Below are 24,482 nucleotides of genomic sequence, written 5' to 3' on the forward strand. Positions count from 1 at the left end.
AATGCACCTTTCTGTTTGCGGTTTTGAAATATCATACACGAAAGTGGTTTAGGACTGTTATCCAATTTTAAGTATCATTAAATATTATATTGTTTTTTTCCTGTCGTATTTCTTGTAAACCGGGCGTTTTTTGTATCACTGGGGCGGCATTTAGAAACTTGGGAAGAATTTATTCGATACGTGTGTGAAAATGACCTGACGCATTCAAGCACTTTCGACACACCAAACAGCAACTCAGAACAGTAAGTTGAGTATATTTTACATTACTAACGCGTATATCTTGTTGAAATTGTATTGAACCTGCTTTTATAAGTCATACTTTACATTTATCCACGATAACTTGATTCTGTAAATTAGGTTAGCCTAATATGCTTACTACATTTTGGCAACTAATGTGAGATTGGCTATACTATTGCAAAAATTATATATTATGAGCTGTGAGTCGGGGACCTTTCCAAGCACCTGCAACTTTATCATCCATTTCCAGTGTGGGGTAGGCTTTGAAGAGCTCCAGAGTTCCAAATCTCTGTTATAAAGTCAGAGTGATAAATGGCACACGAGTGGCCATTTGTTTATTTCTAATATTTTGTCGCAAAACATAATATATGAACGGGAGAGCGACTTTATTATTTATTATTATGTTGGCGACAAAGATGCAAAACCGAAAAAGAAATGTCTCGTTTTCCTATGAGTTCAAAAATGAAACCCGGGCGAACGGAAAGCACAACTGACAAACTGGAGGCAAGGCTACGTGTGTTCCGGTCTGTCCGCCAGATGGCGTAGGTTGACCGTTGTGTACACCTGTCGGTGTAAGGCGTGGCATATATGTCTTATAATTTTTACATTATCCATGTATACACTTGGATGTTTATTGACGGAATTCAAATTAAGTGGCTTGCCTAAGAAAGCAACAGCTGTGCCTCCCCTGGGAATCAAACTCACAACCTTTGGATTACAAGCTCAGATCCTTACCACTATATCACACTAACATCTTTAGTGCTCTGCTCTGAAACTGTTTTTGAACAGATGCAATGTTTTTGATGTTTCCCAATTTATTTTAATCTTTTAACTGTTTCTCCTTCCTCCTTCCATGCCCCACCGATTAACAACATATCTGAAGAGTATTTATTGAGGCCACATCAACAGCATGGCATACAGATCATAACAGAGAACATTTGAGCATGTATCAGTCTTTAAAACAATGCGGTATAAACCAGCACCATATGCAATATAGAAGTGTCACAGAAAAAAATACACTAGTCCAAAATACAAGAAAAGGGAAGATTCAAGTACTACAATTAAGTAGAGGAGCAAGATCCAGTGTGAAGAGGTGGGTCCTCAGTCTACAGCAGACATTGACCAGTGTTACCACTGTCCTTTCCACTGTGAAAAGCTCACTCCATGAACAGACTAGGGGCAGTATAGAACTATGCCACCCATTGGGGGAGGACTGGCCAGGTGTCCTGAGCTTACATGGCAGAGTGGTCTGGGCTGTAGGTAAGGTCTGCTGACTGGTTTCAGACACTGTACATAAAAGCCAATCACATTGCTGCCTGACTAACACCAGAATTTTGAAAGGGATCCAAGCCGGTGCTGGCAGCCAGGAGATCAGGAGGGATAAACTCCATATGTGCTATTCTTTCTATAGGAGGCCTTCTATCACTCCTCTGTGGAGACCATATTAACATGCTCTCTGGGGGTGTGGTACGCAGGCTCCACAGCTGAGGACAGGAAGGCTGTGTGGAGGGTTATTAACACCACCCAAAATCAAGTCCCACACCACCAGACTAACCAATAGCTTCTTCCCCTGGGCCATACGGACTGCTAACAAACACTGACCCCCCCCCCAACCCTCTACCTCAATGTAACTGTGCAATTGCACAAGTTTTTCTTTATATTTAAAATGTGTCTTCTTTTTAAATTTGTATTTTGTTGTATTTGTTGTATTTTATTGTATCTATACCCAATGTCGTGTGCCTTATTTGTATTGTGTTTATATAAATGTTCCACGGTGCACTGTTGTTGCAGACCACCCACAGTTTTGTTCTACCCCACCGTGCAATGACAATAAAGTCTATTCTGACTCTGAAAACACAGAACAGCACTCTGATTTGCCAGGGCATCAGACATGGAGAAGAACTCTCTGAAGGGCAACAATGAGAAAATGTCTGTGTGATAGGTGGGTAATCATAGGTGGCAGTGGCATGTCCATTCTGTGAACATTTGAATGTCTCCAGTACACACTTGTGACAAGCACACTACCATAACTACACACTTCTGTGTTTGAACAGTTTCCCTCCCTCTGGGTGTTTTCCTTTAATCTAGAGAATGATGTGTGTTGAGTAGCTGGGAGAATTATTAACAAGATCCCTGGGTCAAAGTCCATGCCTTACCGAGGCGGCCAGAGGAAACCGAAATGATTTCTGTAAAACCAAGGCGCACAAATATGCTCCCTTCACACAGGGTTTCCACCAGGGGTTGCTATACACTTCATAAATTTATTAATTTCAATACGATCCTTTGATGAATTCAGATGAAACATTGGTTTGTGGTGGGGAAACTACACATATGGTGCAAATCGTGGTTTTAAATGTAGGATTCTGGGATAAACCCCAACATTTGCACAGAGTAGTCCTTGTGACTTTTTCCCCACACAGAAGGTTTCAGGATGTCTCTGTCCTAATCACTCTTGTTCGCTTGCTTAGGTGTTTTTCAGATTCAAGCACATGGATGCAGTTTACTTTTAAATTGAACCATGGATGGGATAGTGTTTAATATTTTCTGTCCTAATAAACACGTTGCCGATCCTGGTTAACAAAACTGTTAACAAAAAATTAGTTGATTTCATTTCATTTTATCCGGGTTATGTCGCGATCTGAAGAATGCCATTTATGGAGTCAAGTTCCGTTCAAAGAAAATAGAAGGACTGCTCCCAGTGAACTAGCCGCCGTCATTCTTCGCCCAATCCTCAGAAAAGGGGGTGTTCCAAAAATAAGTGTCCAATGTTATTTCCGACATGAAACATTTACTGGAATATTGGAGGAACACCCTTGCCTGAAATAACCAATGGTGGCGCAGCTGCAGACAACTTCCCGTTCTTGTCCGTTTTTGTGAGCTGAGTAGAACAAAAGTACTACCAGACGTAAGTCACGAACACTTGGGATTTGAACAGCGAAGGGAGCACATAAAGAGCACGACAAGATATTTTTCGTAAAGCGTAGGGAAAAGGCGTGCCAAATTATCTTAAGCATTACCATCGCGGACTTAGAGGACGACCGCCTCAGCAAATATGATAATTGACAGGGTCATCCCCGATGAATTTGCGGGTGTCTCGGACCGGGACGCCGAAGTAATGACGAGCCCCCTGAATTTCTGCGCTTTCTACGGGAGCTCCCCACCGAGGAACGAGCCCGTGTCCTTCAGCGGGGACCGTTCCCCCTGGTCCCCAAGCTCCGATTCCGACTCAGGGAAAAGCTGGAAAAGCGCGTCTAGCCCGAGCCAAACCAGCAACAATCTTAACAGTATGAACGGTAAAATACTAAATTTTGTATATGAGTGGAATTTATGCATGTTTGTCTGAATTCTGATCAACGATGACCGACTCCAGATCCATGAATCTGTAATTGCAATTGTAAGATGAAAGACCTCTCTGAATTTCCCCAACTATACATGTTGTGAGAATAACATTTATGTGTCTATTAATTACACTTGTACACATATCTGATTATTTTATGAAATTAAAATTTGAAACGTCCTGAGGCATTCTTTCAAGAGGCTACCGGTTATACTTGTAGTCTGCATATTGAGGTTTACAATTTGTATAACCTGTTCGTTGTTGAAAGGCTTACTTAAACAGGTTGAAAGAAAAAGTAAATGAGGTGTTTGTGTCCCATTTGTATCTGGAAAGTTAGACATCACCTGTTCTTGTTGTTACAGGCGACACATACACGGGGAGTGCGAGACAGCAGCGGTACCAGGGCGTGCGTGTGAAGAATCCAGTCAAGGAGCTCATCATGCAGAAACGCAATGGCCAGCTGTCTTTGCACCCCAACCACGACAACAAACAGGTAAATACATCTCCTCGTGGAGAAAGCAACTATATTGTTATCTTATGAATATTTATTTATTCGTATTTCTGTTTTTAATCCGTCTGCTCTGGTTGTTCAGGTACCAGCGCACATTGAAGCAACTGATCATTGTCCAGGTAATCTTGGTGTTTTCACACTATATTAATTTTCATACATTGGTACATAACATTTATTATAATTACCTACAATAATAAACACGAATTTAAATGATATTATTATTTTTGCAAATTAGCATTTTAGACATAGCAAAACTAAGTGATAAGACACAGTCATAAAATTGTATACTTATGAAATATGTTACTGTATTTTTGGTTATTGATTTACTTGGCTAACGACAACGCTAAATTATAATCCAAATACGAAACAAGAAATACAGTAGTACTTCTAATCAGTGATAATTAAAACAAATTATGAAATGATACTATCCATTACAATATTAATTACTGTTTTGACCATCCACTCAATTCTTAACACAACCTACCATTAGTAAACAGATTCATAACTATGATAATAATTGTGAAGTTAATTCCTCTCCCTATTCTCTTCAGATGAGCATATTAGGTATGTATGTGTAATGTATGAGGATAACTCCACGCATCAATGTCTTTATCATTTTCATATTGTGTAGCGCTGACTGCCGTGCTACTGGGGGGAAAGAGGCCCTCTGACTACGCCCTACCTGACCCTCCCTGCGCCAAGAGACCCGCCCCTCTCTTCAACAACAACTTCCTGGTAAGTATCCCTTTTATCTCTTCAGTAACATCCTAGTAACTATCCCTTTACTCTCCTCAGTAATATCCTGGTAACTATCCCCTTACTCTCTTCAAAAACATCCTGGTAACTATGCCCTTACTCTCTTTAGTAACATCCTGGTAACTATGCCCTTACTCTCTTCAGTAACATCCTGGTAATTACCCCTTTAGACTCCATAACTAACTATTCCCCTATCCTGGTAACAATCTCCCAGTTGTGAGTAACAGTTAGGATTTAGGATTGCGATGTAATGGATAATGTAATGGATGTGGAGTAATGGGCACTGACTGTGCTGTTCTGTCATGTTGACAGACCTCTCATTCCCACGGCAGCGGAGACGGTGCTGTGGTTGCACACAGCTCTGACCCCGACTTGGACATTGCTGACATCATACTGCAGATGAGAGATTATGCCCCCATTTCCATAACAACAGTGCAGGTGCAGGAAACCCCCTCCCAGGCCGTACCCCCCTGCTCCACTCCACCCTCCCAGCCAGTCCCTCTCCAGGTCCAAGAGGTCCCCCTGTACCCCGACTTCCTCCCTGAGATCATGAGCTGCAGCCCAGTTCAGCCCTTCACCCCCGAGCCCAGCCCTCCACCTGCCCCTGCACCCCTCCTGCCCCCCTCCCTGCCTCCTCCCTCTGGGGGCATGTCCTTCTTCCAGTGGCAGGTGGACCAGGAGGAGGGGAAGCTGTCAGGACTGACCCCAGATCAGCTTGCGGCGGGGGATGAAGACGGAGACACGTGAGTTCGGAATCTCATAAGCTGACCACTGAGATTTCACTCTTGCTTCATATGAACAATAGGAGGCAATGGCAAATGAGGGAGGAGTGAACATGCTGCAGTGAGCTTAGCTTTTCGGTACAGACATGTATACCAAATGCACAAGTAAACTTTCTTAGAAACGCACACCAAAACCACAAGTAAACTTTCACAGAAATGGGCAAACAAAAGGATGAGTAAACTGTAAAAAGTGGCTTCTTGTCATGTGATCTGTGGACAGGGAGCAGTGTGGTCTGGGCAGGCTGCAAGCGGTGTAGAGAGAAAAGTCTCAGTTTTGTCAGCAGGGGAGTGCCAGTGACAGAAATGACTGTAGAAACCAGAGAGCGAGAGTTCCCTCGCGGCGCGCTGCGCACGCAAGCGCCCTGCACTTTCAGCTCTGCTCTCTCGTGGGCAGTTCCCCTTTTTTGCTGATCACGTGACCCTGTGGCTGCCAGGTTCCTGCATGTCGCCGTGGCGCAGGGGAGGCGGGCTCTGTCCTACGTGCTCGCCAGGAAGATGGCGCAAATGGGCCTGCTGGACGTGAAGGAGCGCAACGGGCAGGTGAGAGCACCGGCGAACCACCTGATGGCCCAGTTCAGCCCTGATCAGCGCTGGCGCGCTGTAGTTCTGCAGGCTTCGGGCAGAACCAGGCTTCAGCTGTAACTCTGAGTGTGCGTGCACCTCTACGGGAAGCTGACGTCTCTGGCTCTGTCTTCCCTCCACAGACCGCCCTTCAGGTGAGCATGGCGGCCAATCAGCACCTGATTGTGCAGGACCTGCTGACCCTGGGGGCGCAGATCAACACGTCTGACTGCTGGGGCCGCTCCCCGCTGCATGTGTGTGCTGAGAAGGGCCACGCCCTGACTCTGCAGGTGAGCACCCAAAATACATGTGTTTCTTAGACAGCAGCCAATGCAGCAGTGGCATGCACAGGTGTGCTGTGATCTGTACTAGCACTGGTTACAAGGAGTGATCATGTGATCATGTAATCATGTCTTTCCACACTTGATCTAAACTGAGAACCTTCTCTAAAATACACTATATGTGGTGGGGGGAGGGGGGGGTCGTCACTCAACCAGCCCAACTCAACTCAGCCTATGTTATTCTGCCAGGAAAGTCTTGCTCATTGTGTCTTTACCTTAGTGTGTCTCTCTCTGTCATGTGGTTCTCTGTCGTACTGTATCTCTGTGTATCTCTTTCACGTGTCTCTCTCATATTCTTACTGAGTTTATCTGTTTCTGCATGACTCACTTTGCGTGTGTTTTAATAACTTCCTCATATCAGGCACAACAATATGACCACCTCATTTCCTCAAACGGCAAAGAAAAATCCCCTTTCTCCCTACAAGGGAGAGAATCCTGCTGGGCACGCTTGACTACAGAGAGCGAAAACATGGCTCACTGATGTCAGCTATTCTTCACTAATTATTAACTGCCATCTGAATCCAAAACATGGCTCACTGATCAGTCAGCTATTAACTGCCCCTTGAGTTCACCATAAACATCTGTGTCTTTATTTGCTCTCCTTTTTCCTTTCTCTGACTGCACCCTTTCTCTCTGTTTAACTCTATCAGTTCAAATCCAAATGAAACTTCAATGGTATCACAGTAAGAATTAAGTTGCCAAAGAGCTTAGTTTAAAACAAATCACAAGGTGAACAACAGTAAGAATATTTTTGTCCCTACTGTCCCTCCTAACTGTCCATTACAACTGCTCTGGTGTAAGGGCAGAACATGAGACTGCCAGGTGAACAGTTTTTTATCCTCTCCCAGTAGGACAGCCATTTTTGAACTTTAAGAACATACAACAAGGAGGGTAAATTCTGAGATTGATCTTTATGGATTTGTTGGAGGCATGTGATGCGCCGTTTTTGTTAGGAGGATAACAAGATGTGCATCTCTGGCTCCCTCTCATCCTGTGTTCTGGTTTCTCTGTGTCTCTGCAGGCCGTCCACAGAACCCTTCAGAGTACTGGACAGCAGATTAATATGGAGGCGGTCAACTATGATGGTGAGTTCTCTCACCCCCCCCCCCCCCCCCCTCCCCCAGTCATTATGGAAGGATGACAGGGTGTGCACATTGGTTGTTGCGCCTCTTTGTGACCATTAGTGCTGACCGCCACACCTCCGATTTCTGTTCCAGGCCTTACAGCTCTTCACACTGCAGTGCTGTCCCACAATGCTGTGGTGCATGAGCTCGGTGGTATGGCTGCGCCCCACTCCCCCCAGACACAGGCCCTGCTGCAGAGGAGGAAGCTGCTTGGCGAGTGTATCAGCACGCTCCTGCTGATGGGCGCCTCCCACAGGGCCAAGGTGAGACTGCAGCCCACCGCTTCAGTCTACATCTGCACAGCCCCCAGCCCCCTGCTGTCTCATCTCACTGTGCTGGTTCTGGTCCTCGTTTCCTGCAGGACCACAAAAGCGGTCGCACCCCACTGCACATGGCCGCGGAGGAAGCTAACGTGGAGCTGCTCCGTCTCTTCCTGGACCAGCCCGACTCGCTGTCCATCGTTAACGCCAAGGTGAGCAACCCAGGTCTCCGTTTGGTCAGGAGCCAGGAACGAGGATGTTCTTAGAATGGCAGCCGCAGGCTGAGATGAGTGGAAAGTTTGCGGGCAGGTGTTTGCGTAGGAGGAATGCAAATAGGAAAAGACAAGGTGAGCTCAAAGGCAGTGAGATTAACCGAGGTATGTATGCAAACACAGGGGCGAGTTATCAGATGGACAGGTGGAACCACGTCAAAACAGGGTGAGGCTCTGCTATTCCTGGAGACTCTGCCAGTAACCCTGCCCCTCCCCTGCCCTCCCCACACAGGCGTACAACGGAAACACAGCGCTCCACGTTGTCAGCGCCCTGCAGGGGAGGGTTGCCCAGGTCGACGCAGTCAAGCTCCTCATGAGGCGGGGCGCCGACCCCAGCACCAAGAACCTGGAGAATGAGCAGCCCACCCAGCTGGTGCCAGAGGGACCCATGGGGGACCAGGTGAGTCCGGGCCTGCCCGAGCCACACCCCAGTACCACATCCTCCTACACATGGTAGACAGTCAAAGAGCCAACGATAGCAGAGAGAACAGGGATAGGATGCCTGACTCTTGGATTGTGACTGTCTACATAATTCTGTGTCTGTGAGTCTGTGTGCCTCACTCTCTGTACCTCTGTGACTCTGTGTCAGTTACTTTCTCTAAATGTCACCGTTATTCTCAGTAACACCCTGTGACGATTCTGTGATTCTCTCTTACTCTGTCTCTCTGACTTTCTGTGTCTGTCTCTGTAACTCTGTGACTCACTCAGCGTCTGTGACTCTGTGACTGACTCCGCGTCTCTCCAACCGCAGGTCCGGCGCATACTGAAGGGGAGAGGAGTGCAGGCCAGGTCCTGCTTGCCGTGAGACCCAGTCCACATGGGTTCAGAACCACTGTCAGTTAGGCAGTCCAGTCTGTTGTAAATACTCATTTGCCGGTATGAGGCAGATGTCAGTTGTTTCCATGAAACAAGTTTACCATGTTCACTACAGTGTAGTGGCTCTTAAAAGCAGAGGGAGAGACAGGTGATGCAGGTGTGGGCAGCTGCGTGGAGGAGTCCTCTGAAAGCACCATTACTGTTGCTGAGAGTCTGATTGATCCTCTTTTTTGACTGGAAAATGCACCAATGAAACAGTCAGTCTGGTCAATCAGTGCCCAGCCACGATCACAGTGGTAGTCACTGTGACACTTGCATCACAGTTAGAGCAGATTTGAAACTCAAGCCACAGTCAGTGGCGAATGTACAGTGTGTACAGTATGAATGTCTGTATGATAGAAGTAGATTAGCAGAGAGGTGTATGTGTCCTGGAAGTGCATGTGAGCTGGAAATAGAGGGAGAAACTTTGCCTTTAATACAATCATTTCTCTAAACCACTTACCATTTGTTGTAATTGATCATAATGTTTTAATGATCATGGACTCCAGTTTGTGCATTACAAGTTGTGCAGCATATCCACAGATGGTATGTGGACAAATTTAGTTAAATGTGCTATATTGTAATGATTCAGTAGATTTTTTAAATTGTCTCCGTTATTTAAAAGCTCTAAAATGATGTGATAAAAAAGGAAAGCTTCCTCACTTGATTTGCAACGGTGTGAAATATTATTCACACTCAAAGCCATTGGCAGAGAAGGGTGTTTCTCATAACTGGACCTCATGAGGTCACACTTAAGAGAAAGGGAACTACCTGCCAGTGGACATGGATTATTCATCTGACTAGTATGTTTGTATGTCCAGCATACAAACCTCAACACTTTTCAAGCAATCCATCAAAGGCATTTTAAACAATAATATGTAATATTGTGGTGATATTTTTATCTCCTCTATTTCACACTCACAAGCAGGTCACAGGGTCTGTATAATATTTGTAGATTGTTTGATAAATCACTGTATAATATGTGTAGCTCAGTCAATATATGAGTTGATTAGTTGATAAGTTTCTGTATAGCACATAGATTAGCATATGTGGCGGTTTACTTTTCGCACACGTTTGGACTGCTGTCCTAGCACAGCTACGGAAGAGAAAGCTGAAAACAAAGACTGTAGTGTCATTGTTGTTGTCAGCCTTATCAAACAGAACTTTACCCAGAGGTAAGATTTAACAGCCAATCGCAACGAGGGAGGGCTGTAACCCTAGAGCAGCCTGCTGTTTGCTAGGAGCTAACAGGGACGTAGGTGGAGCTCAGGTTGTTGAATAACTTCAGGTGAGATCAGTTTTGGAGACAGTGGTGGAAGGAGTGTAACAGCCAGGTGTGGCTCTAGGTATGTGTGTTTTTTTCCTAAATACAAGGAAGTAGTTGTTGTTTTGCTTGCTTTATGAAGCCTGTTGGTGATGACTAAAGAATCTTTGTTAGGAATGAATGCCATTCATTATTTTTTCATATATATGTAATATCAAGGAAGTTTAAAGAAGAAATGAAAATGTCTCTTTGTGCAGAGCAATGTAATTTTTAAGATTTTATAAGTTTGAGTATCATTGATAAAACTACCAGTAATTAAGACTCCTTAATTGCCAATTAGTTAGCTAGCTGCGTTTCATGTAAAATATTCTCTGAGGATGGGTTTTAATATGATTTTACTTTTAAATGGGCTTAATATATTTTCTCATAATAGTTGTAATGTAATATACTCTCACATTAAGCTTTAATTTTCATTCCAGTGACAGCTCCTCTCATTTTAATAATAGGTTTAAACATATGACCTCGTAAGTTTTTCTTCTGTCATCTGGGTTTGTGTACATTGTTTGAGTTATTTTTTAAATAATGAATCTTAATAAAGTCATTTTAAGGAAGTCAGTGTGTGTTTGCTTTTTAAATCTGTGTATACAAGGAGTCTCTGATGTACATCATTTTCACACCTCCACTGTCATACCAGTTTGCATGTGTGTGGGCGTGCACGCATGCGTGTTTGCATGAACAGCAGATAAACCCATTGCTGGAAGGCCCAGAAAGCTGTCTGTAAAGGAGGAGTAGTATGAGAATAATAATATGCTTAAACAACACAAGACAGAGGACACGCATTAAACTGACAGCAGAACTGGGAGAAGGCTCATGTACAAAGGTACAAAGGTACTCAACCGTACAAAGGTCGCTCCTGAATTCTGGACTCAAAAAATACATTGCAGTAAACATATCTGTCCAGAAATGGGACTGAAAGGCTGTTTTTGCTCCCAATATGCAGAAATATTTTGTTTCCTTATATATTACAGCCTTTGACTTTTGTGTAGCAGTGAACACTAACCCTCCGGTCTGATCTGGCACACTGAATTACAACACTGAAACAGAACATAACTTTATTTCCTGTCTCATGTCAACTCTAACATCAAACCTCAAACCTCAAAACAAATCAAATCTGGATATTATTATATTTCCAGCTATGGAACAAAAAGTTCTCAGTTTTTTTTTAAGTGACCAGTTCCTGAGTTTCTGCCGTCCCGATCTGAAAGAGAGCTGACTGAGAGTTCAGGAATGTTCCGGCTAAGGAGTGGCGCAGTTGTGCAACCGTGGGATTCCCACGCTGCTGCGCATCTCACGGAGGCGAGCAGATTGTGAAACCGTGCAGAGATCCCCTCCCCGCCGGTTATTTCTATTGACTGAAATACAGAAAAGCCCGGAGCTGCATCCTCAGGGCCCTCATCTGCCCTTCTGCTTTTCTGCACTTTCACTTTGGGGTGCGCATAACGCAGCGCATCCGTCCACTTTAATGAAACTCACAGGAAGTCAAAGATGACACAGAGAGAAGCCTCCAATTTGGAGATATGGTACTGTTATGAACACTAGTTAAAAAAACATTATTTAAGTCTGTAGGTGACAGGGGCGAGAACGGGCTGGATATGTGTGGGCGGCTGTGGATAAGACTGTCACGGCTCAGCTCACACCCGGTTTCACCAGCTGTGAACCCCCACCCTCAACTCCCCCACCCCCAACTCCACACTCACCAAGCCGGCGCTGAACAAAAAACATACTTCTGTATTACCCCTGTGTGTGCAAATGTGTGTGTGTGTGTGTGCGTATGAAAAGAGGCTAATCCAAGCTATACCCTTCCAGGAGAAAGTGATCACAGTCTGACCGATAATTACAAGAAATGAATGGGAGCACTTCTGCTATTGCTAAAAGGGCTATCTCCATGCCTCCTCTGGAACCCTCCTCCTCTGGAACTGGGCAACTGCTCCTTCTGCTGCTTCTGCATAGTCTTAATAAAGTTTAAGTGCTATGTGTATAGCATGTGAGATAAGATAAAAACTGGGAAAAGATAAGAGCGGGGCTCAAATTTCCAAACAACACAAGGAGAAATGATGCAAAACGCTTGCCAGTCTCTGGTAGCATTAACCAAACTAATGTTGCGGCCCAACAGCAAGGTGGCTGAATCCTAAAGTAACATACAGAGGGAGGTAAATGCAAAAACGACTTGACGTCTGAAGGACAAAATGTTCAGTCAAACTCCCCTTCCACACTGCTATGCCTCAGAAAACTGTCCAATGCTTCAGCCAGGCAGTGGTCACTGTCTTCAAACCCATTACCACAACTGGATCTCATCACTGCCTTCACTCCCACTTGGAAAATGTCATGTTCGTACAACACACAGTGCCTCAGCCAAAGGGGCTGTGTGCGCACAAACCAATCTCCCTCAGGACAACCGAGGGAGAACTTTGCAATTACAGCCCTGCGGAGACTGGAAGTCCAGCCTCCATCGCTGTTCAGGGAAGCTGAGCTGTGACTTTAACATGTAACAGTTACAAAACCAAGGCACGCCAAGTGAGAAGTCAACTCCCAAGGCAGCATTCTTGAACAACGCCTCCGCAAGAGCTGATCCTTCTTCTGAATGCAATTTTAGCGGGCATGTCAGAACCAGCTTCAGCTATATGACCTTTGATTCTTTTAGTTATAAATGGAGCTGTAGGGAGAGGCACAACATTTATGAACGAGGAAGTATCATTCCTGTTAACTGACAGCACGGCTTTATGGCTATGCATGTCATCAGCAGGAGAATTTCAGTCTTATTGCTAGGTCTGTCCGCCCTGTGTAATTGATGTATATTGATGTATACTGATGAATACAGTATTGGTATCAAAGAGTAATAGTACATCCATATGCATTCTCATTGTGATCAATGTTTTAACAGAAATTGTTGAATAATAGTGAATGGTTCTATCCTTCATGGCGGAAGTGTGAAGAATCCATGTTTAACCTGTAACTGGTGTGTTTAATAGATTTGATATTGCCACTATGGTCTAAAGTCTAAATAGCATCCCACTTACACACTTATTATGTGCTTATGATCATGCATTTATTGGTATGCAATTCACCCGCCATTATAAATGTTGCTTAAAATTAACAGTGCTATTTGTACTTTCTCGGTTCCTTTTTCCGTAGTTCCTGGTAATAAAATCAGCGAGATCTATTCCCCTGTAGCCACAAGAAAACCCATGCTACCCTGAAATCCATCAGAGAAGACTCACAGATCCCTATATCTGCACTTCAACACTGACTTCATTACTACTTGGAGAACTCTCACCTGTAAAATCCTGTACCTGCACACAGAAAGATAAACTCGCACCTGTTAAACCTCATTTCTGTAGTTTAAGATATGGTTGCACCTCAAAGTCTTTGTTTATTTTCACTGCACTGAAAAACAAATTGTTGTGTTTAATCAACATTCTGCCAAAGGGAAGTATTAGCATTTATACAAATTGGGTTCGCTTTATTCAAACGTGTAAATGTTTGCTCAACGGGAGAGCTGTGTTCTCATGGTTGCATCATTTGCAAGATTTCACTTCTGATTTCTCCATTCATTCACACACACGCACACATGCACGCACACACACAGACACATGCATGCACACGCACACACATACACACACACACACACACACACACACACACAAATGCTATTCTTGTGTGCTGCATTTATGACATTACATGGAACATCATTTGACTAGCAGTTGTATAAAGCTGAAAGAGCAGCTTTGTCTGTAATTGATTGTTATCATTACTGAGGTTCTGACTGATTAATGCACATTCATAAATCCAGATATGTAAATGTAGATATGTGTTTTTAACAGTCAGTATCTCATTACAACCTGAGCAAAGCACAGAGACATTCCTTATATAGTAATCTACAGTATATAGCACTTCAGCACCCAATAACTGTTTTATGACTACAAAGCTGGAAGCAGAAATATGCAGTGCTTTAAAAGTGCAACTGAATCCATGTAATATTCTACTCATAATATTCTTATGTTAACATGATTTATCCAATAAATTAATCATGAATTTGTCATGAATCTGTTATTTTGTTTTGTAGAGCAACACTCTAAAGACCAGACCAAACACTGAGGCAGAATCACACACATAATTGAGAGTCGTGTGTCTTTCAGTTACACAGACAAATGGGTTTTATTAGTATGCATAGTAGCCTAAAAACAATGCAAATAATCTTTGCTGCGCCCTTACAAAAATATACCTAAAATATATTTAAGAAAATATATTTTAGCTCCATCAACATCTTTAATATACGACTTTCTCCCATTTTGGTATGTTGCGATGCATTTCTGTTTTCCATTAATGTATCTTATATGTGTGCCAAGTGTAGTTTACATACCTGGTCTGGCCAACCATTGAAAACTGGTCATGCAGTGCTTGTATTGTTGACTCTTTATGTTTTTTATGGTCTTTTATGGTTTTGCTTGTGTTGTACTGTACCTCACTTGTAAGTCACTTTGGATAAAAGCGTCTACCAAATGAATGAATGTAATGTAAATGTTTAAGTGTTCATTGCAAAGTGCATTTTATATTGGCTCTGTGTGTACACAGCAGTGAGTAAGATCGCAGGTTGGAACATGTTGCTTAGCTCTGAGTATTCAAAGCCATTTATGTCTGTGCTGCTTTGTTTCTATTAGCTAACCCCGCACAAAGCCTCACTCAGATAACAAAAACGCAGCCTGCAATCAAGTTAGCCACAAGTTTTATTTATGACTCCCAAATGTCACGAGAACTACATATCATATGCATTGTCTGTGCCGTTGATGTAACATTTTACCTATATTTATTTATAGTTTTATAATTTTGCACATTTTCCTAGTAAGGGTTGTACATCAAACACACACCAGACAGGATTAGACACAGTTACAGTAACTATACATGGCAATGTCTCTTAAGTGCCACTTATACCTTGTGTTGTATATCTTGCTGAGTGCATCTTTCTGGGAAGCAAACTATGTTCTGTATGTAGTATGACTCACATTTTCAAATTCAAATTAAAATTCTAATTTAAACTGGCATGACTGTTTCAATGGTAACAACATTGCCAAAGCAATCATTCTCATCATCATGTTGTAACATGTAAACAGATTAGTAGTTAATGGCATAGAGAAAAGAAATTTTCAAACAAAGAAGCAAACAGACAAATTAAATGGGAAAAAAATTGATGTTATTCAATGCTAACTTTTCAATAACGAGGCAAGTGAACAATGAAGCTGTGACATTTTGCAGATTGTCTACACTTTCAGTATTCCTGTCACAAAGCTGCTCATTGGCCCAGAGAATCAACGGCTGTAGTCTCATTAATAAATAAAATTCATTTATTAATTTCATTTCCTCATAAGCAGTTAACCAAAAATTCATCTCAGTCACTTGCATGCTTGTGGTGCACCATATTTTGGCTGGTAGGTTTCTCCATCTGACCACCCCAAACCTCTCTGTTCTCTTTCTAGCTACAGCCTCCTCCAGTGTTTCTAATTCATCAACGGGGCATTTTGGCTCCATTTCAAATAATTCAGATATTTCAGATAAGTCCAACAATCCATCCAAAAGCCCCAGGCACTAAAACTTACAGTTTCACTGTGTAAGCTTTGGTGGTAGTGGCGATTGGGGGGGGGGGGTTCCCCTCTCCTGTCCCCATTCATGCCTCTCTCTAATTTACACTGCTGTTCATCCTCCTTCATTGCTTCCACTCTGGAGTCTGCTGACAGTCTGGCACGTTTCTGCCTAAACACTCATCTGTAACTCCAACTCTGACATGGCATGTGGAAATTATCACGCAAACAGTACAACAACCCACAAAATTACTAATATGAAGCAGTACCATGCAGGTGAAAGCAAATGTATTGGTTGATAATACTAGGGCGGTAGGGCTTAGGCCTACTATGGTCTTTTGGACCTTCGACACAGCTGCAATACTAAAAGAAGCACACAAAAGCTATGTCAGGAATGGAAGAAAATATATTTAAAGAATGTTAATTCCAAGGAACCGGGGAACTGTACAGAGAACTTGAATTGCCCCCACGTTGTGTCAGCATTTGATTATTTCCTCATTGTGGAGCAGCACAGACAACATACCTCCCCTTGACCACACTTGTAGATAAAGCCAGCAATGTCTAGAATAAGAATGGCCATAACCTGCATTTTTGAAAGCTTATAAATGAAAAAGTATGAAGCTTGTGATCATACATACATAAAAATATGTCACAATCTTTGTCCAACAATTTTAGACATAGATTGTGACATTTTTAAGCATGTGGCTTAAAAGCTAGAACAATAAGAGGTATTAGAGTTTAATTACTGTGTAGTAAAGACAAGGAGACCTTGTCAGCCTTCAATACTATGTGTGACTCGCAGACTAATTAAACATCTGAAATCTAAAAAATTTCCTCCCTTAGCTTAGCTTGTAAACCAGTGATTGATGAGCAGGAATCACGTGTGCATGGGAGTTTTTGTACATGATGTGGGGCTAGAAGATGACATATGATAAAATTACACAGAAAATGCTTGTGAGTCTACACTGACAGAAAGAAGCACTATAGAGAGGCAGAAAGAAGGTTGGGATGAGACAGGGGACAAAAGAGAGGGGAGATGAGTGTGTGTGTGTGTGTGTGTGTGTGTGTGTGTGTGTGCATATGTGTGTGTCAGTGACTGTGGCAGGGGGTGGTGGGGGGATGAGAGCCTTCTGAGAGTCCAAGTCTTTCCAGAATTTCAATCACAACTCACATGCAACTCTCCTATAGTACAGAAGAACCTGACCCACAGGCGGAACTCATACTCAGATGTTTTCCATAGCCTCATTCATGAGCCAAAAGGGAACAGCAGCACCACGGGTAGAGCAGCATAATACCGCATTGTTTGCATTTTTTTTTTAAAAGGAACCTGATTTTTTTATGCAACAGTGAGCTGTGAGTAGAGTTGTGAGACTTCACACATAAAGCGAAACTTTGCAAAAGAAGCAAAAGCAAACCCCCAGCTAAAGCTGATTACATCAGATTCAATGAAGTGGTTTGATCGCATTGACCCGCTAGAGCAATGCCTCTTCTCTTAACCAAGTTGTCAACAGACACTTGCATGTCAATAGTCTGGCAGCTCGCTAGTTTGGTTAGCTCACTTTCTACATCAGAAAAAATGTAGTCTATAACAGCAGTTCTGTGTTTCTTCTTTTGAGAGGGAGCGATAGGCGACACTGGGTCCATATTATATTAGATGTAATCACTACTTTGATATCTGCTCCTTTGTTAGCTGGCCATTTTGATTGTCCTTTTGTATTTGAGTATTGTAATATATCCATCACAAGTCACATAGCTAGATAAGCATGACTGTGGACACAATCAACTAGTTCATTTTTTGTCATGGATTTATGATTTTGGGACTAGTAAGACTACCAAATGTAAAAAAAAATGATCATATTTCAACCTCTGCATTGTGCTGATTTTATAAGCTATAGATGGTTGATATTATTACAGCACGCCTCCATTTTCAGCTTCATGTGGGCGGAAGCTTATCTACAGTACTGTAACGGGAGAGTGTGATGTCTGGGGCCCGGAGTTCACGAGATTCAGAAAGAAAGAGAAAACACCAGAGCTTCTTGGGTTCATGATTAAGAAATAACCAAGTGATCGTTCACTAGCCAACACACTGCTGAAATCACCCTCGCAATAAAACAACCACTGCTGAAATCAGCTCTGCACTTCAACACTTACTGCTAAAATCAGCTCTATCACCCACTACTGAAAGCAGCTCCACAATCAGTCACTCACTGCCTAATTCACCACCACTACACCAAACAAAAGTTGATCGATCAACTTTTATTTGGTACAGTGGTGCCCTTCCGCTCTCTTGTCCATAGCTGCAGGACGGGCCTGTATTCCCTGCTCTACCTGCAGAAATCAGCCAAGTCTTTCACAGAATGCCGCATGGTGATTGGTGGACAATGCATCTCAGGTCAGTATAACAGACTAACTCTCTGTAATCTACCATCCTACACTCCTCACTGTATCCTACAATATATTCCTGACAGTACTACACACTGTACTCTACACTGTACCCTACATTATATTCCTCACTGTACCCTATACTTCACACAACACCCCACCCTGTATCCTACACTATACTGTACAGTGTAGCTCACGCTGTACTCCACACTATAGTCTACACTGAAGCCCACACTGTACTCTATTGTACTGCCCTACTTTGTACCCCACAGACCTCTGCCTGTAGCAGGATTTCTGGCTGCAGAGCATGCAGGGGCCAGTGTGCAGGCAAGTTTGTGGTTTCTCCAGCTTCACAGGAGGTCAGAGTCAGCAGGTCAAGCGGTGAGGTCACAGAAGGGAACCCTCCACTTCCTCCGGAGCTGAGGCACTTCCTCTGCAGCTGGGCTTTCCCATCAGCTTTAGCACAGCTTATTTATAAGCCCCAAAGCTACCAACTAGGCTCTATCCACACACACAATGTCGCCTCATCAAATTTCGTACCAATGATGTTACTTTCAGTATTCAACCTTCTATTCACCAAGGTAATTGCTGGCTTTGTTCTTAGTGATTTACTTGAATTTCACATATGCCTTAACTAACCTCTACAATCTGTTCATGTTTGTCATTATTTAGCTGGCTTGCTGCCTGATGGGAAACCTGACAGAATTGAACAATTTTGCCAGTGTTGCCAGACCCTCTTTTTGGTACTGTTTACCATCATTCCACAACATTCTTCAAAGATAAGAAACATAGAGGGTTTTCTACATTCCATCATTGTTTACTATTCTTATATGTAATATTATATTGTTTTCTAGCCTTTATGAAGCTTATGGTGGAAGCCTGCTCTCTGACCACCTGATATGACCTCTGGCTCTGGGCCCTGGCTAACATCCTGCAGGCTGTCTGCACTCAAAGGGAAAGGACTGCACTGTAGGTTCTGGTTGCATTCAAAAGACTGTATTCCACATGAAACACATTTTGCTGGTACACTTTTTCCTCCTCATCCTCCTCTGCCAGTTGTAAAATGCTAGAATTATTATTTATGTTTATTCAACCATCAGGGTCACTGAGGACAGCCAACACAGCCAATAACTGCAGGAGAATCAATGTGGGAGCGAAACACAAGCATTCATGCAGCCAGTCACTGTAAGGAAAACAATGTGGGGTAGACACAGTTCATTGACACAGTCAGTCACTGCTGGGGGGGCTTTGGTGGCCAGTTTAAGAGATTGAGACATGAAACTCAGACTTCAAAGTTTATACAGAGTGTTGACTTGGCTTTACTGGACCAGGACAGACACTGTTCTCAGATACTGGACAGACACTGTTTTTTTGTTATGACCCAACCATGCATGAGTGTCTTGGTTCTCCCAGAGGAAGGGAGTCAGGTGGCAAGCTCCTCTAACACTAACATTCTAACACAATGAGCAGAGTACTAAAATATTTTTTATAATCACTGTGGTCATCGTTATTCATTTTGTCCACTTCTTAAATTCTTCGTAAACAACATAAGTACTAGTGAGCCAAGGAAATATGCTTGAATGGTTAGCAAGTTAGTAAGTTTGTCAGTAAGGTTTCTTCCTAATAATTTTATAAAACCTCACACTGGCATTCCACACTAGCTACATGTCAACAATGGATTATTCTAAGTACAGCAATAACAATGATATTGCACCATTTATACAATAGATTCACTAAAAATCACCCTTTTCCTTCTCCAATAAACTAAGCGGATGCACATTTTGCTGGTACACTTTTTTTCAGAGCTGCATACTTTGTTTAGTTCTTGTCTGGTACAATCACCTCGGTGAAAACTTCCTTCAGGAAAAATTCTGTTGTATGAACGGATAACATGTACAGTATACGGTCATGGCAAAGGAAATGCAGTTGACCTACATACTTCAGTAATGCAAGATAACGTAACAACGGCTCTGTGCCATTGTTCTGTTGAATAATCATTCCAGTAAGTTGTCTCCAGCTTTGTCTGGAGGATACTGAACTCCACCTTCCCACTTTTCTTTATGATTCCAACAGGGCTGGCAATAGCAACAAAAACAGCTTTCCAGTAACCTTGTGAGCAATTCTTACCCTGAAACAGGAGGTTTCTACACATCAGTGCATTGAGGTCATAGTAGGGAAGGAGGGGTGGAGCAGGAGGGGATGGAGCTGGCTATCTAAGGAGTTCCTTTCCTAATGCTAAGTCCCCCCCCCCCCTCCTCTTCCCCTTCTTACCTGTCAGCCCGCCCACCTGGCCAATGCCTCCAGGTATGAAACATTTGGGCCCACATGGGCACAGCTGAAACTGCAAGACCCTGTTTGCACAATTCATGTACGCTCACACAAACAGGCTGTGGCTCGACAGCTGTAGCAACTAACCCATGTCAGTGCTGCTGAATGCCCATCTACAGGCACAGGCTAGTGTGGACCGAGGACGCCGACCATGTGAACAAAGAGAAGGACTCATTTCCACATTTTTAGAGTGAGGCATGAGCTGTAGTGACACAAGACTGAACATGGAACAGAACTCTCACATTTCAGAGTAACCAAGAAATGCATCCAACTCACTGTAAACCGAAGGTTTTTTAGGACCCACTGGATGCTGTTGATATCAATCACCTGTTTGTATTCTCAGTTGTGTATTTTTAGTTTTACGTTGTACTGTTAACTAGTGTTGCTGTTAAAACCATTTACCTGACTTTTCTTAGCCAGGAAATCGAATACTTGCTGGTTGTGCTTTTTTCCCCTTATCTACGCCCTCTCATTTCCTTTCAGGCCTCTAAACAAAAGAAGAATTCTGTTTCAACGTCCGATCAAGTGTGACCTGATCTGCCACCATGATAGCGCCGTCTTATTTTCGAAGCAGAATAGGAATTATTTGCATTTATATTTATTCATTTAGCAGATGCTTTTATCCAAAGTGACTTACAATTGAGGCAGACTACAAAACAAGCAAAAAGCAACAGAGTCAACAATGTTAGAAGGGCAGCATGACCAAGTTTCAATAGTTGGCCAGACAAGGTAGCCTACAAGCTAGCTGGCTGAGTACTGCACATAATTGCACAAACATCTTTCTATTTGTTGTATTTTATACCTCTCTATTTATTTTATTCAATTTATTTTTTTGTTGTTTTTGATGTGTGCCGGACAGTGCAGTTGTGACACTCAAATTTCCTTCAGGATTAATAAAGTATTTCTTGTTCTTGTTCTTGTTCTTGTTCTGGTTCTGGTTCTGGTTCTGGTTCTTGTTCTTGTTCTTGTTCTTGTTCTTGTTCTTGTTCTTGTTCTTATTCTTATTAAAAGTGCATGAAACCATAGACTGATTTTTTCTTAATGGAAAACAAGGTTTCGATATAAGAAGTTGCTTTAGGTGTTATAATTATATCATTCAAGCTGATTGGCCCATGGGCTCAGTCCCGTTGCTAGTTCGCACATCTTAGCACATGCCTATTTGCATACTAACTGGAGTTAACAACGGTCTTGCTACATGCTGTGGCACAACTATCTGGGTCATGTGCTGCTAACTTTCGTGAACGTACTTTCATACCACATGTGAACTTTACCATGCTAGGCAGGCAGGAAGGGGGCCTCATAACTGTACTTAACTTGTTTTTCCAGTTCCTAGGCCCTTTCTGCTCTTAACAGTCAACAGTCACAGTACTGTTGAAAGCGGGTACTGTTGCGCTCAATTCTCACATGAATCCAGTTGTCATCTTGAACACTGTAAATTTTGTTCTCTGTAAACATGGGGAGAAAAATCATTCTTGTAATGTGTTAGCGTGTCAATAAACACATACAGCTGCTGTTGAGCATAAGCAGTTATCTGTGATGAGATGCAACTGATTGTATCACACTCAAGCAGCATATGCCAAAGAACAAATTGCAGCAGTCACAAGTTTACATACCTACACAAGACACAGAATGTGCTTCCTTCAATGGAAAAAAAAAATACCTCAAAGTCCCATCAGAGAATCCAAAGAATGTCTTTTGTCTACTGTATCTCGGGGACTTGTGTAAGAAGCGTACTACCGCCATCTGCTGGATTTAATGATATTTTATTTACTCACTGGGTTGAGAAATGGATACTCGCTACTTCTTCAGTAGTGAAGCTAAAAATATTCTCTCCTAACAGCTGCACTGTATCCTGGGATCCAGATATGTTGCAAGCATGTGGACAGCATCCCATCATTCCTATTCAGAAGACAGAGTTAAACCTGTTGAGGGAGTTATACAATCATCACAATGACGCTAATGTCTCAGTCCTTACAAATATTTACTTCTGTAACCTCACAAACAGTCTGAACACAACATCATATGGCTACACAGTAAATATTCAAACATGGACAACACTGCACTTTGTTAACTTCTGCTTCTTCTTCTTAATCTTATTTTTTTTCCTGGCCATTACAGTATTGCAAATTCTACACACCCCCTAACTTCTCATAATTTTTCTGTCCTGTGTAGAATTCATAATATTCAGCTTATAGCAATATCTGTTCATTGTGACCTGTTACAACTCAGATGCTTTGTTGGATACACTAGTCATTGCTGGTAATATTCCCAGCATAGGTGTCAAATTTTGTGTTAGCAGGGTCACAATATGCATTCATTCAATTGGTTACACATGTATGAAATTCTGCCTTTTTGGTTTGGGTTTCTGGGCACTCTCTTAGCTTCAACTAGACATATTCTCCAATATGCCTGAACAGCAATTCTACAGTGGAAACCATAGTGGCTGTGGCATGTTAACTAACCATATAACCGGTAATGCTTGTTTGATATCTGAATCACTGAAAAAAAAAACAGATACATTGCCTCATCCTCACAACTAGCACCCGGGTAGCCGGTGCATTTTCCTCTTTGAAAACAATGCATTGAGGAATAACCACATTGAACTCAATGACATATTCAGATTCTCATAATCATACCTATCATCCATCATCACCCGTCACTGATCAGCTGTCGGCTCACACAGCATTCTAATGCACGCCACGCCTTTCCATGGAACTTTCCAGGCACTTCCCTTTGTTGCTCTCTCAGTTCTTGCATTTGCTAACATACTACATGACTCTATTGTTTCTCCTGCTTCCAGTTCTGTGAAGTTAAAAAGTGTTTTTGCTTCAGGGCATCGGCCTTTTGAAACAGGAACATACAAGGTCAGGGCTAATGGGAACATCCGCTACCCAGCGACATTTTTTAGTTGAGACATTATTTATTTTATGGTGAGTGAGACATGCTGAATATTGTTGCGATCATCTGGTGCAATTGGGTGTACGATTGCACCGCCATGTGTGGCCACTGGGGATGATGGCAATAGGACAGGATGCACTCACTCCGACTTATGTCACACTGGGCAATGGCTGTTTCATTTGTAGAAGTATTTTTACAAAAAGAGAAAAATATTGGATTAAAAAAAACACAAAATCCACTTACATGTAGATCTCCCCCCTAAAAGAGCAGCAGGTTGGTCATTAATGACAGGCCTGAAGAGGGCAACAAGCTGCACCTGGGCTGATTACTAGCAGGCACCTGCTGTGCCTGTTGGTAAGCCTGCTGCTGTCTGAGGACCCAAAGGTCCTCTAGGTTATATGGAAAAGCAGCCTGTGGCATTTTATGCATGAAACTGAACAAAAATAAGTAAGTCTAATAAGCTGAGATGCATACACCCGCCTTGGCAGGCAGTCCAAAATGGCAAACCACATAATTACGCATTAATTTTATTGTCCCACTATGGTCACACTGAATGACACCAGTACCTCCTGCCAATGCAGTCTCACCAATGCTTTTACTCCCCTGTTATGACCACTGTCTCCATCCATGCATCACAGCATTTGTGCCCTGAGACAGGGAGAAGCACTGTAGGCCTAAAGTGTGCCGGAGTGGAGGCTGAGCGATTCCTCTCTCCCTCCATGAAAAATTACGCACAAAATTACACAACAGTATGACATTACACCTTACATTACAGGGGAGTGGGGATGGGGGAGGGATGCAGACAGTAAACGTTCTTAGCCCTTTGCTGGAGGTGGAAACATGGCTGATGCCTTCTAACTGAGGTGCACAGTATCCCAGCCAAAGCCGTTATACTATGACATTCCAGCTGTAACCTCAGTCAGACCTGACAACATTTGATC

At 42.8% G+C, this 24,482-nt stretch overlaps 1 protein-coding gene across 3 annotated transcripts; it reads left to right on the plus strand.

The window, feature by feature from the left end:
* Window positions 1-3,143: 3,143 nt before the first annotated feature.
* On the plus strand, window positions 3,144-10,699 carry LOC118789389 (NF-kappa-B inhibitor zeta-like). 3 transcript variants are annotated; one of them, XM_036545788.1, is made up of 12 exons: window positions 3,144-3,530; window positions 3,937-4,067; window positions 4,168-4,204; window positions 4,717-4,820; window positions 5,154-5,584; window positions 6,058-6,163; window positions 6,328-6,474; window positions 7,547-7,610; window positions 7,743-7,912; window positions 8,011-8,121; window positions 8,414-8,581; window positions 8,933-10,697. In XM_036545788.1, the coding sequence occupies exons 1-12, from the start codon at window positions 3,290-3,292 to the stop codon at window positions 8,984-8,986; spliced, it is 1,764 nt and encodes a 587-aa protein (XP_036401681.1). In that variant the 5' UTR covers window positions 3,144-3,289; the 3' UTR covers window positions 8,987-10,697. The 3 variants fall into 3 exon arrangements, with proteins under 3 accessions (XP_036401681.1, XP_036401680.1, XP_036401682.1); XM_036545787.1 differs by having other exon boundaries at window positions 8,414-10,699; XM_036545789.1 differs by having other exon boundaries at window positions 3,144-3,521; window positions 8,414-10,699.
* The last annotated feature ends 13,783 nt before the right edge of the window (window positions 10,700-24,482 follow it).

The sequence above is a fragment of the Megalops cyprinoides genome, chromosome 14 (assembly GCF_013368585.1).
Source record: "Megalops cyprinoides isolate fMegCyp1 chromosome 14, fMegCyp1.pri, whole genome shotgun sequence".
Taxonomy (NCBI): domain Eukaryota; kingdom Metazoa; phylum Chordata; class Actinopteri; order Elopiformes; family Megalopidae; genus Megalops; species Megalops cyprinoides.